Here is a 13,199-nt window from a genome sequence, read left to right as displayed (position 1 = left end):
ACGGCCTGGACACTCAAGGAGGGGAATGGGACGTGCCTCCATCTGGAGCTGTGGTCTCAAAGCAACTTCTCCTGGGAGCCAGAGACTCAAGGGAAGAGGGACAGAGGCTGGAAGCTGAGTCACCCTGGAGTGGGCTGGGAGAGGGGCCAGACGTCCAGCCTGGGCCACAGCCACTGTCACACAGAAGCAGCTGCGGGTGGCGGCACAGCTCTGGGTGCAGCTCCCAGACCCCAGCCCTCTCTGTCAGCTGTTCCTTACCGAGTGCTCCAAGCCAGGCGCACTGTGTGTTAGAAGAGGCGGCTGAGATGCACAGCGGCTGGCACGCAGCAGGCGCTAAGCAGTAGCTGGTTCCTTCCCAACCAGCCTCAGTTTTATTTTAAGGGGTACCAAGGCGCAGAGTCTCAGTCCTACCCTAACAAGTTGGCAGAAGGTTCTGGAAGGTGCTGAAAAGGAGTGATTGGTGCTGCAGTCCCAGGGCCCCAGTGGCCAGTGCAGGCCAATGCTGTGACTGGACCAGCTTCCAGCTCAGCTTAATCTCCTCACTCTCCCTAAGCCCCTCCCTGTCCCCCAGCCCCCCAACACCGCCCCGAAGCTCTGAGGACTTCAATATTTACCAACCTCCTGCTCTACTTTCCCTGCCAATAATTCCCCCACTGAGGCTTCCCGGGGCACAGCCACCTGCTCTCGTGTGGAATCTGAGCTGAGATGGCACCAGAGCCTGGTCCTCCCTGAAGCCTTGGGTCCACACACACGCAGGCACCTTCCCAGATTCTGGAAATGAGCCACCAGGGCCTGCAGGCCCCTTCCCGCCCCCACTCTGATGGAGACCTGAGCCTCACACACCTCCACTGCTTGCCCAGGCGGAGGCCCTGAGGAGCCCAGAGGCCTAGGAGCGCCACCCCTCCCTGCGAGGAGCCCTCCCGCCCTCACCTTGGCCCTGGCACCACTGAGGAAGCCGCACATGCGGGCACACAGCCGCGCAGAGCCTGGGAGGCTCCGCCCCGCGAGTCGCTTCACCCCTCTGGGCCTCATTCCACTCCTGATGAAATGGGCACAGTGATGCCTCCTTGAGCGAGACAGCTGGGACAGCCTTTCTCTGAGGTCCGATGCTGGCGGCAGGGGCTGCATTATAGCTACCGAGGTGCTGGTGATGAAATGACTGAGGGCTCAGTGTCCCCAGGTAGGAGCCCGGGCTGTCCAGCGAGGCCTCAGCCCAGAGTCCAAACATGACTGTGCATTGTGCCAGCCTAACAATTCAACCTTCCCAACAGCCCTTGGAGCTAGCTGTCATTTCCATTTTTTAAACATTTATGTATTTATTTGAAATGCAGAGATACAGAGAAGACAGAGAGAGAGAGATCTTACATCCACTGGTTCACTCCCCAAATGGCCAAAGCTGCCAGGGCTGGACCAGGCTGAAGCCAAGAGCCAGGAGCTTCTTCCAGGTCTCCCACATGGGTACAGGGGCCCAAGCACCAGGGCCATCCTCCACTGCTTTCCTACGTGCATTAGCAGGGAGCTGGATCAGAAGTGGAGCAGCCGGGACTTGAACTGGCGCCCATAGGGGATGCTGGCACTGCAGGTGGAGGCTTAACCTACACCACAGCGCTGGCCCCTTATTTCTGTTTTACAAGTGATAAAACTGAGGCCTGGAGAGCATACGCTGCTCTCCAAACACTCCTTAGCTAACAGTGGCAAATCCAAGCTTTCTGATCTACCTTACCCTCCATGCCTCCCATCAGCCCCTTGCATCTGAGATCCCGGGAGTTTGGGTGCAATAGAAGGCCCAGCTGAAAGCACTGTAAGTGGAAAGCTCATGCATGATTGTACTACAGGAAGCCTTGAGCAGGGCGGCGCAGGGTGGCTCGCACCTGGCCGGGCTCCACTGAGCCAGAGGATGGCTGCAGCCGGGCATCCCACTTGGGCCAAGCTGAGAGAGGGGGCAGTCTCTTCCCATGCGAGAAACCTTTCCCAGGAACCCCTCTGCGGAGTCATCCTCAGTTCTCACGGGCAGGAACAGGCACAGCACTCATGCTAAGCCAGTCACCCTGGCCGACTCACGCCAAGCGCGACTCATCTCTGGCATAGGAGACGTAGCGGTCTCTGAAGCATGGAGTAGCAAAGGTGAGGTGGGAGTGGGAAGAAGGGCTGGTTGGGCCTCCACTCTGCCTGTCCAGCAGGCCGCCCTGCCCCACAGCTGCAAGTCCTTACAGGAATTGCTACTGGCGAGGCGAGCAGACAGCTCTGTGTTCCGGTCCCAGCCCTGCCATGGCTCCTGGGGCAAACCTAACCTGAAGACACCGTGACCCCACCTACCCCTGGGATGTTGTATCTCTCTAAAGGAGAAAGTAATCAGAAAATTCAGAGGAAAGCCAAAAGAAATGAAAAGACGCAAACAAATGAATTCAGGTTCATTCCCTAAGCCTAGCTCTCTTGCACTGAGCTTGGTTTCAGGCTGGCTCGGCTGGACTCAGCTCATGAGCTCCCAAGCCTTGGGGCTGCTGCTCATCTCCCCAGTGACTACCGAAGCTGGCTCCAAGTGTAAATCGGGGCTGTATGTTTTTTAAGATTTGTTTTTATTTTAAAGACAGAGTTACAGAGTAGGTAGAGACAGAGAGAAAGGTCTTCCATCCACTGGTTCACTCCCCAAATGGCATCAACAGCTGGAGCTGAGCCGATCTGAAGTCAGGAGCCAGGAGCTTCTTCCAGGTCTCCCATGGGAGTGAAGGGGCCCAAGGACTTGGGCCATCTTCCACTGCTTTCCCAGGCCACAGCAGAGAGCTGGATCGGAAGTAGAGCAGTTGAGACGCAAACCAGCACCCATATGGGATGCCGGCGCTTCAGGCCAGGGCTTTAACCCGCTGCCGCACAGCACCGGCCCCAGCAGGGGTGGGTTTTAGGCCACGTCAGAGACCTTGACTGAGGCAAAGGCATGACTAAGGTAGGGGTGGAGGAACAGGGACCAGAGATGAGGAAGTCACTCTCGGGACAGCAGCGGTGAGGAGGAAGGGCAGGAGGCTGGTTAGGGCAACGTGGCGGAGTTCTGCCTCCAACAATGTGGCCTGGGAGACTCCACACCAACCCCCTTTCCCCTTGCCAAGGACACCCAGGAAATCTGGGTAAAACACTTTATAAGCACCTGCTTGGAAGCATCAGAGCACTGGCAGGAGAGCAAACAGATCCAAAGGAAAATAGAGGCCCAGGAGGTGAGCCTGGGCTCTGCAACAGCTCCTTCCCAGAGGGGCAGGTGCTGAACCTGGAGCTGTGGCTCAGACGCTGAGCAGCACTAGGAAGACATGCACTGAAGGTCAGGCCTGCGCAGGTGTGGCTGTCTAAGGAATTCCCTTCACATGAGCCAAGGCCGTGAGGGACAGCAGTCTAGGTGCAGAAGTACACAGCTCAGCTTTGAATCATCTCCGTGCTGGAAACTGGATTAGAGCAAACCTAGATTGCAGATGCAAATTTGAATCCTTTCTTTAAGAAGATATCATCTGAGGCCTCATTATCTCCGCAAACAATTTCACAAAGCAGTATCTGGCACATGATATAAAATAAGGACACAAGAGAAAAGGCAGCAGGAAAGAGGGAGAAAAGAAACAGATCCACAGATACTCCAGACAGTTTTATTAAACATGGACTTCATGATAATTATGCTTCACGAAGTTGAAATTTTCAGAGAATTGGAACTATCAAATGGAAAATCTAGACATGAAAATGCTAACACCTGAAATTCAGATTGCAGTAGATGGGTGTAACAACATATTTGATACAGCTGAAGGGACAATGAGTGAATTGGAAGATATGTCAGAAGAAAATATCCAAATGGAACCTAGAAAGACAAATGGATAGGAAATGGTAAAAGTGCAGGTCGAGTCACAGAGAAATTATTCTTAAACTTTAATGTGCACACAGATCACTTGGGAGTCATGTTGTTGAGATTCAGATTCTGACTCAGTAGTTCTAGGATAACACCTGAGATCTTACATTTCTAACATGCTTCCAGGTGGTGCCACTGATGGACCTTTGGGCCACGTTTTGAGTGTTAAGGACACAGAGGATGCAATGGGAAGGCATCCCAAAGAGGAGGAGGAAGAGAATGTGACAAAAAGATAAAATGTCTGAAAATGTTGATGAAAGATATCAAGCCACAAATTAAAGAAGTTCTATAAATTATAAAGCGAATATATTAAAGAAATACACACCTGGCCGGCGCCGTGGCTCAATAGGCTAATCCTCCGCCTAGCGGCGCTGGCACACCGGTTTCTAGTCCCGGTCAGGGCACCGGATTCTGTCCCGGTTGCCCCTCTTCCAGGCCATCTCTCTGCTGTGGCCAGGGAGTGCAGTGGAGGATGGCCCAAGTGCTTGGGCCCTGCACCCCATGGGAGACCAGGATAAGTACCTGGTTCCTGCCATCGGATCAGCGCATTGCGCCAGCCACAGCACGCCAGCCGCGGCAGCCATTGGAGGGTGAACCAACGGCAAAAGGAAGACCTTTCTCTCTGTCTCTCTCTCTCACTGCCCACTCTGCCTGTCAAAAAAAAATAAAATAAAATAAATAAACAAATAAAAATAAAAAAAGAAATACACACCTAATCACATCATAATAAAATGAAGGGGGGAGGGAGATAGATACTAAAAGTAACCAGGTGGGTGGACATTTGGTGTGGCAGTTAAGACACTGCTTAGAGCACCCACATCCCATGCTGAAGTTCCTGGGCTCAAGTTCTGGCTCTGTTTCCAATTCCAGCTTCCTATTAATGCACTCCCTGGGAGGCCACAGGTGATGGTTCAAGTACTTGAGTCCCTACCATAACTATGATAATGTCTCTGAAGAATTAAAGTACAAACAATGGCATATAAATTGAGAGAGGGTAAATGGAAGTTTGTAGATCCTTGCATTGTCTGAAAAGAAAAGTGCCACTTGGTAATAGCCATCAAACTAACAGAGGAAGTAAAATGGAATATTTTTTAAATAATCCAAAAGAAGACCAAAAAAGTAAAGGAAAAACAACATAGGTGGACAAACAGTGCATTTAGTAAGATGGGATATTTAAACCTAAATATATCAGGAACTGCACTAAAGATAAACTGACTAAATTCTCTGATTAAAAGATAAAGACTATAAGACTGGCAAATATGTGCTGTGTATGGGAGACATGTAAAACGTAAGGGCTTATTGCTTCTCAGCCTTTTGGCTTAGATAAAGCGTAAAACATAAGGGCTTAGAAAAGTTCAGCATCAAAGAATGGGAAAAGATAAAAGGCAAACTGCAACGTTGTCTAAAAGAGAGCTAGAATATTAATATGGTGTACTTGAAGGCAGAAGGCATTGCTAGAGGTAAAGAAGGACACGTGACTATGATAAAAGCCCAGATTTGCTAGGGAACTACAGCAGCTCTAAATTTTTGCATGCACCTAATCATATAGCCTCAACACGTGGAAAAGCAAACACTGGCAACTACAAGGAGAAACAGCCAGTCTAAAATCATGGACGATTTTAGCGCATCTCTCTTGAGATGTGCTAAGTGATAGGAAAGGGAAGTGTGCAAGAAGATTTGAACACTTCAGTGAGCACACTTACTCTCATGGCCAACCCCAGACCCCCACACCCTACAACTGCAGATGCCGAGCGGAGTGGCAGATGGCAGAGCTGTCCCAGGGAAGACGGGCGGCATGAAGGCCAACTCCCAGCTTCCAGGCTCAGAGCACTGGGTGGTGGTGATGCTGTGTCCAGTTACTTCACTGAGCCCCAATTGTCAGCCACTTACTAGGGAGAGGAAGTCAAGTAGGTGCCGCAGGCTGAGAATTGAGAGAGAAAAAGGCAAAAATCATCCTCGTTAGAGTTTATTGAGTGTCTGGTGCAGTAGCTGCTGCGCTAGGTGCTTTATTTTAATGGGCACCAAGTCTCTCCACAACCCTTTAATGTGGTGGTCACCTCAGTGGTATAGGTGGGGAAACTGAGCTCAGAGGGAGTAAAATAAAGTGAGCAGGATGCTGTCACCGTCCACAAAGCAGCAGCAGATCTCAGGAGGCAGGACACAAGAGGAGAACCATGCAATACAGGTGTGAAGATGGGGAGTGTGCGGGAGCTGCCGGTGTCCCAGGCAGCCCAGAGGCGGGACCAGAGCAGCTCAGGGTCACGTGAGCTGGCGTCCACTTAGAGTGGGTTTCCTGGCTGCTCCGGGGGTGGACTTTCCTTCTTGGAAACAGAAAGGGCCAAGCTGGTGCCCAGAGGTTGTAGCCTCAGCCCCAAGGAATGCAGACCAAAAAGAGTAAGATGGCGTGTGCTGGCATGCTGTCTCCCCCAGACACAGGCTTGTGGTTAGTGAGGGCACTGGGGGCAGGGATCCTGAGCTCCTCCCCGGTTCTCTTTCTCACCTGCCTGTCCCAAGTCTTTGGTTCTAGCCAAACGATTCTGCAGCTGCTGTACTCTAAGGGCCTCCACTATGGAAATTTTGTTACAAGTCCAAAGGGTCACCTTTCTCCTTTCCTCTGTTTGCTAGCCTCTATTTAAAACATAGCTCAAGGACACCACCTCCAGGAAGCTCTGCCAGATTGATCTGCCTCATTCTCCCCTACTCCAGTTCCTCCCACAGGCTATGCTCCTCCTTTCTCTAAACTGACCAGACCTTCTCCCTGCTCAGTTCCAGGTCCCCCTGCTGGCATCAAGGCTGTCCCTTCATCAGCCAGCAGTGTGGTCGTGTCCTGGCTGCCCCCCACCAAGCCCAATGGGGTGATCCGCAAGTACACCATCTTCTGCTCCAGCCCCGGGTCTGGCCAGCCGGTAAGTGGGGCCCAGGATGGAACAATGAGGGGCACAAGAGAAAAGCAAAGGTGGGCCGGCGCGCGGCTCACTAGGCTAATCCTCCACCTAGCGCCACCGGCACACCGGGTTCTAGTCCCGGTCAGGGCACCGGATTCTGTCCCGGTTGCCCCTCTTCCAGGCCAGCTCTCTGCTGTGGCCAGGGAGTGCGGTGGAGGATGGCCCAAGTGCTTGGGACCTGCACCCCATGGGAGACCAGGAGAAGCACCTGGCTCCTGCCTTTGGATCAGCACGGTGTGCCGGCCGCAGCACGCCGGCCGCGGCGGCCATTGGAGGGTGAACCAACAGCAAAGGAAGACCTTTCTCTTTGTCTCTCTCTCTCACCATCCACTCTGCCTGTCAAAAAAGAAAGAAAGGAAGGAAGGAAGGAAGGAAGGAAGGAAGGAAGGAAGGAAGGAAGGAAGGAAGGAAGAAAAGCAAAGGCACCCTGCAGATCAGCTGGCTGCCAGGCCACACCCTGGCTGCATCCGCCCAGATTCGTGGATGAGAACAACCACGGGTCACCCCGCGGTGCCAGGGCTTTACCCACTCTCCATCTTGGATAAGTCCTCTGTTCCAGGGGCTGCAAGATCGTCCCAAGCCCCAGAGGCTCCCTTACGGCAGGAGGATCACAGCCAAGCAGGCAGGTACAAAGCTTCCATCTGGTTGGCCAAGGAAGCTCTAGCAGGCCCCAGGATGGGGACTGAGGACTGGCTGGTCTGTGGCCCTAGGAATGATCCATGGTGAGTTCTGCATAGACAGCGTAGGCTTGGAGGGGCTGCAGCAGCTCTGGCCTGGGTGGCCACCCCAACGTGGAGCTAGATCAGGGGAGGAGGAAAGATGCTATTGAGAAAGGCAAGGGCCAGGGCCTAGGGCTGAGAGATTGCGCTACCTGCCCACACCCTCGGAGCAGAGGGGCAGCCCCAGGTGGGGGCACAGAGCAGGGGGCAGCCCCTACCCTCCCAGTGAGTACTCAGAGGGGCCCCATCATCAGCATCTTCCCCTGCCTCTCTCGTCTCCAGCCGCTCAGCCCCAAAGTCCGGCTGAGTGACTACCCTAGCACGTTGCCTGTTGTAGGTACCGGAGCAGGTGCAACCAGGCTAGTGGGAGTGGGGCAGAAGGGAGCACACTGGCGGGCCTTGAGGAGGGGTTGGGGAGCACGGAGCAGGGGGAGGAGGCCGGCCTCTCCTCCATCAGCAACTTATCAGCCTGAGCAATTACAGGTTTGCACTCGGCCTCCAGGAAGCCGCCCTGAAATCACGCAGTGACTGTGTCATCTGTGTGGATTGGCCTTTGGTGGCAGGTGGCCAAGCTCCTCACCACAGAGGCCAGAGTTCTCTTAGGGGAGGGAAGCCCCCCAGCCCTGCCCTCCTGGGTGCATGTGGCATGGTGACCACGCAGCCCCATGAAGCCGCACGGCGCTCCAGGCAGTGCCCCAGGGCAGGGGACAGGGCACAGCAAGCTCTCAAGCCCCGCCAGTCCCCACCAGGGCGACCCCTCTGGTGACCTTGGGAACATCATCAGCGCTGCCTCTTCCTATCTTTGTGTAAGTGGAGACACACCCTTGTCTGACTTCTGTTGCTTAGCATTATTTTGAATTTGTGAATGTCAGACCCATCATGGCGTGTGGCCTCGGATCACTCTCACCTCCACATAGCTTTCGGTTGCATGCAAAGATCACAGCACAGTTTTCCATTGTGCTATCAATAGATACCCATGAGGGAAGGGTTGCATTCTTTTCTGTTGGGGGCTGTTCCAGTGGTACGGCTGTGGGCATTCTTGTACTTGGCTCTGGGCACTCGTGCGTATGTGTTCCTGTTGGGCACAGAGCTAGAAGGGGAAGCGCTGGGCAGGGTGCACAGGTGCTGGCTGACAACACCCTGCCCTGATGGGTGCTGGGCCAATCACACCTCATCACAGGTGCCCCACATCTACATGGACAATGGGGATTACCCAGGCAGTCAGTCTCTCTCTCTTTCTCTCTCTCTCTCTCTGTCTCACACACACACACACACACACACACACACCCTAGGAGCTCGTAACACCAAACCCCTCACCCTGCTGGACACCCACTATGCCTTCTCACTCCTCCGCACCCTGCCCCACTGGCTTCCCACCGTGCCGCGCCCTCTGCCCACGGTCACACACTGAATGCATTCCAGAGCAGGAAGCTGACCAGTTCTTTCTCCCACGCTGGTCTCCGATACCCTGTGAGGGCGGGGCAGCATCTTGCCGTCACTGGGTCTTCTGCTGCTGAGTGTCCGGGCCATCAATCACTGCAGGTTTGGGAAATGAGTAAGGAGAAGTCTGGAGGCTGTATGCTGGAGCTACTGGGCAAGTGTCCTTTCTGAAACGCACGGGAGACGCTGGGCATTCCCTAGCGCGGCCTCTGTGGTCATTCCCTCCTCTGACAATGAAGTCTCCCGAGGGACTGGTGTGCGGGAGCCCGGTCTGCTCCTTCACTCCACTGGCTGGGGTCTTCTCCCAGGCCCATCCCCTCCTCCAGCTGCTGGGGACCCCGGGACCCACCTTCTGCCTTCTTTGTGTCGTGGACACTGAGGAGTCTCATCTCCCCTGGGGAGGCGTCCTGGTGTACAGTGTCACACAGGACTGCCTGGGGCTATGGGAACTTCAGCCACACAAGGGCAGGAGAGCAGGTGAACTCAGATGAACTGGCTCACCTAGTGTAGGACCAGGACCCACCCACCACGTGTGACATGACCGCTTTGAACAAACACATTCCAGATTCCAAACAACTGCATTACAAACAGCTACAAAGGCAGGTCTGGGAGGTGTGCTGGGGACGAGGGTGTAGGTGATAATGCAAAATCACGGGTACAGGCACAGGGTTGGGAGCAAGTGTGCACATGCATGGCAGTGGGAGAGTCTCACGGGTACGTGGGCGTCCTCAGAACAGGTGCCTGTGACACTGGCTGTCAGTGCATTGCCGGGTGCACAGGTAGCCAGAGCTGCCCTGGGGTCTGGTAGAAGTTCTTCCAAACACTTCAGCGAATTTGTCAGTTTTCTCTGACTATACAAATAATGCAATTTAATTACAGAAAACTGTAAATAAAATATAAGTAAATATTAAATAAATATAAATAAATATAAAATAAAATATACGAAACAATCAAGAGGCAAGTAAAAGTTACTGTACTCTCACTCCCCCAAGATAAACCAGTGACACTTTGTCGTACAAGGGGACTTCAAAGACATTTGCGGAAAAAATTGAATTAAAAGATAAGTTTATTTTGCTGCAAAAAGGTTGTGAAATCCAAGCCCAGGTTTTTCATAATATTCATTTTCCACGAACTTTTTGAAGATTCCACGTCGCCTTCCAGTCTTTGATCTGTACACATATTATATTCTGGAATTTTTTCAGAAAATTCTGTGAATATTACATAACCTTCTTTTTTGCATGTAATATACCTAGGCACTGCCCACGCCATCAAATGTTCTTTGAAAACATGATTGTGAATTTCTGTTTATACAAAGTCTATTTAACCAGGCTCCCACTATTCCATATTTAATGTGCCTTCGAAATTTTCACCATTGTAAACAATGCTTCAGTGGACTTTCTTCACAAAAGTCTTGAGGCACTTATTTCAGTATTTTTCCCAGGGTCAATTTCTGTAGAAATCCCTGGATCACAAAGAGTGTGAATTTTGTTCAAGTCTGCACCAGTCAGCCTCTCTGCCAGCATCCTCGGTGTTTATGGCACGGGCAGGTTCACCTCCATGTCTACACTCATCCCAAGGTTTTTGGTTTGGTTTGGTTTTCAGCTGGATTTTTTTTTAAGGTGACTTATTTTAAACTATCTTTCTTTGATCACTAGTTAAATGATTCTCATATAGTTGCTGACTATTTTTTTCTATTTCTACTAATTACCAATTCATATGTCTTGTCCCTTTTTCTATTTTGGTTACTCTCATTGTTCTTATTTTGTGTTTAAGATTATTTATTTATTATGTGTTTATTTGAAAGGCAGAGTGACAGCAAGAGAGGGAGAGACAGAGAGATCTTCCATCTGCTGGTTCACTCCCCTAGATGTGCAGAACAGCCAGGGCTGAGCCAGGCTGAGCCAGGAGCCAGGGGCTCCATCTGGGTCTCCCATATGAGTGGCAGAAAGCCAAGCCCTTGGGCCATCATCTGCTGGCTCCCAGACACAGGAGCGGGGAGCTGGATTAGAAGCAGCTCTGGGACTCAGTCCCCTGCCCTCCTGTGTGGGATGCGAGTGTCCGGGGCAGCAGCTTAACCAGCTGTGCCACAAGCCCCACTGCGTGCTTTTCTTACTGATTTGTGAGTGTTGTTTTGTGTTAGGGCTGATAACCATTTCCTATCAAGTGAGTGGCAAATATGTGCCAGTTCACGGCTTGCCTTTTGGTTCTGTTTTTCATTTGCCATAGTTTTTTTATGTCATGTGAAATTATGTTATTTGCATTTATGATTTTTGCCTTTACTTTTATGACTAGAAAGACAGATAAATATTTACCTTTCGTGGTTTGCCTTTTTTTTAATCTTTGATTCACTGAGACATTATGTGGGGATCTATGTGCTTTTGAAAGTGATGTCGTGCGATTCATGGGGAGTCCAGGTTAAAAGGAAGGTGCCTGGGAACTGGGTAAGACGCCTAGACCGTCGAGGGGAAGCCGGACTTGCCTGCTTCCCGCCAGTACATGCTGACCATTCACGCAAGCACATGCAACTTCCCCGCACACGCACGTGTGCACATACATTTTTATTTAGAATCTGGCATATAGTTTTGTAGATTCTTTAGCCATGGGATTATTGAGGCTTTCACATATCAGTGATTTTAACATATTAGTGTTTTTTGCTACTCATTTGTAATTATTCAGTCCTAGGATTTTAAATAGTTCTCTAAAATAGACATCTACATTTAATTTCTAGAATTATTATTTTCATGTTTGTATGCTGTAATCCCACTTATATATGTTAGGTCAAGAAAACTATAAAAACTAAACACATAGTCCCAATTTCTATGGATTTGCTGCTTTCTGTTAAAGACATTATCTGGCATTTTTTATAACATTTAACAAATTAGTTTATTACCAGATGTCAGCATATGCCTAACAAAAGTTATTTTAATAAACATTTAATTTTCCGTAATACATATTACAGCCAAGGCCTATGTAATGTATATAATTTCAGATTTGTTTAGTCCTACGGGATGTTTTCTATTGTGTCATTAAGTGAAAGTTCAAGAAGGTGTGAAATAATGTAAGGATGCTTACAGACATAAGCAAAGGGTCAGGGTATCTGTCCTCCAGTACACAGTAATTAATGTTTAATAACAAGGGATCCTTAATAACACGAAGTCCAAATCCATCCCCTATCCTCACTGAAAATGAGTCCCAGTTCACCATGGCCTTGTATACCCCTTGCTTCGTGCCTGCCGGTCACTGTGCAGAGCAGGCAGGGCTTGCCTGGTGTGCAGGACAGAAAGCCGAGGCCCTGGGAACCAGGGCCACCTTGCCGGACCTGAGCCTCCTAAGTAGTGCAGGACAGCGTTCAAGCCACCGTGCCCCATGCATGGATATGAGCTGCAGTACTCGCACTGGGGCCCACAGTGCTGTCGTCTAGCGGGGACCTCCTGGGTTCAAGGCCAGATCCCCATGAAGGAGGAGTCTGCTCGGGAGCTCTGCGTGTGTTGATCGGATGCCCGTGCCTTCTCCCCAGCATTTCCTTGTAGAGAAGGGCTGGGGTCAGGAGGACGGTCTCCCCCATTAGAAGTCACCGGAGCGCTCAGCCCTCCCAGGGCCTGGAGACTGTCCTTCTGTGACCCACGTCTGTCCCTTGGCACAGGCATCCTGGCGTCCCCACGTCCGTGTGCATGTGAGCGGGTGTGTGCAAGAGCCCGTGACTGCAGAGATAACAAATTATTCACTCCCTGTGGCCTCGGGGGGGCCCCCTGTCTGTTACAGGGGGGCTGCCCCCCCACACTAGCCCTGGACTTCTGCCCAGATTTCAAAGGGGCCCTGGTGCTGTCTTCCTCTCCCTTCCCCGCAGCTGACCAAAAAATAAAATAAAATGAAGTCAGCCCCATCCCACCGGCACCAGGAAAGAGGCTGACAGGAGGTCTGCACACTGGCGCTTATCAAAAGCTCCTTCTCAAATTCATTTCAATATCTGAGCCTCTGGTTTCCAAGGCAACATAATCTTTTCATCAAAGCAACTGGTAAAACCGCTGGGATCTGATATTGTTTTGTTGGCAACTTGTCAAAACTGTCATTTGGTTTGAAAAAATGTTATAGATTTCTATAACCTACAAATATATATGGTGATCTATACCACTAATAATCATTAATAAAGCGGTGCCCCGTAAAGCTCCCACGCTCCCTCTCCTGCCCCTCCCTCCCCGACGGGCTTGCTGCCCGAGG

General features: G+C 51.3%; 1 protein-coding gene across 2 annotated transcripts in view; it reads left to right on the top strand.

Annotated features, from left to right (window-relative positions):
- The window catches only part of DSCAML1 (DS cell adhesion molecule like 1), a 341,147-nt gene that overhangs the window by 311,895 nt on the left and 16,053 nt on the right, over window positions 1-13,199 (top strand). For both annotated transcript variants that reach the window (XM_002708369.5, XM_089313095.1), the window contains one exon: window positions 6,644-6,783. In XM_002708369.5, the coding sequence (XP_002708415.3) occupies window positions 6,644-6,783 (140 nt within the window). The remainder of the gene's footprint in view (window positions 1-6,643; window positions 6,784-13,199) is intronic.

Source organism: Oryctolagus cuniculus, chromosome 1, assembly GCF_051225735.1.
Source record: "Oryctolagus cuniculus isolate XC-2025 breed Fujian yellow rabbit chromosome 1, ASM5122573v1, whole genome shotgun sequence".
NCBI classification, from domain to species: domain Eukaryota; kingdom Metazoa; phylum Chordata; class Mammalia; order Lagomorpha; family Leporidae; genus Oryctolagus; species Oryctolagus cuniculus.
This window is presented reverse-complemented; position numbering and strand designations above follow the sequence as displayed.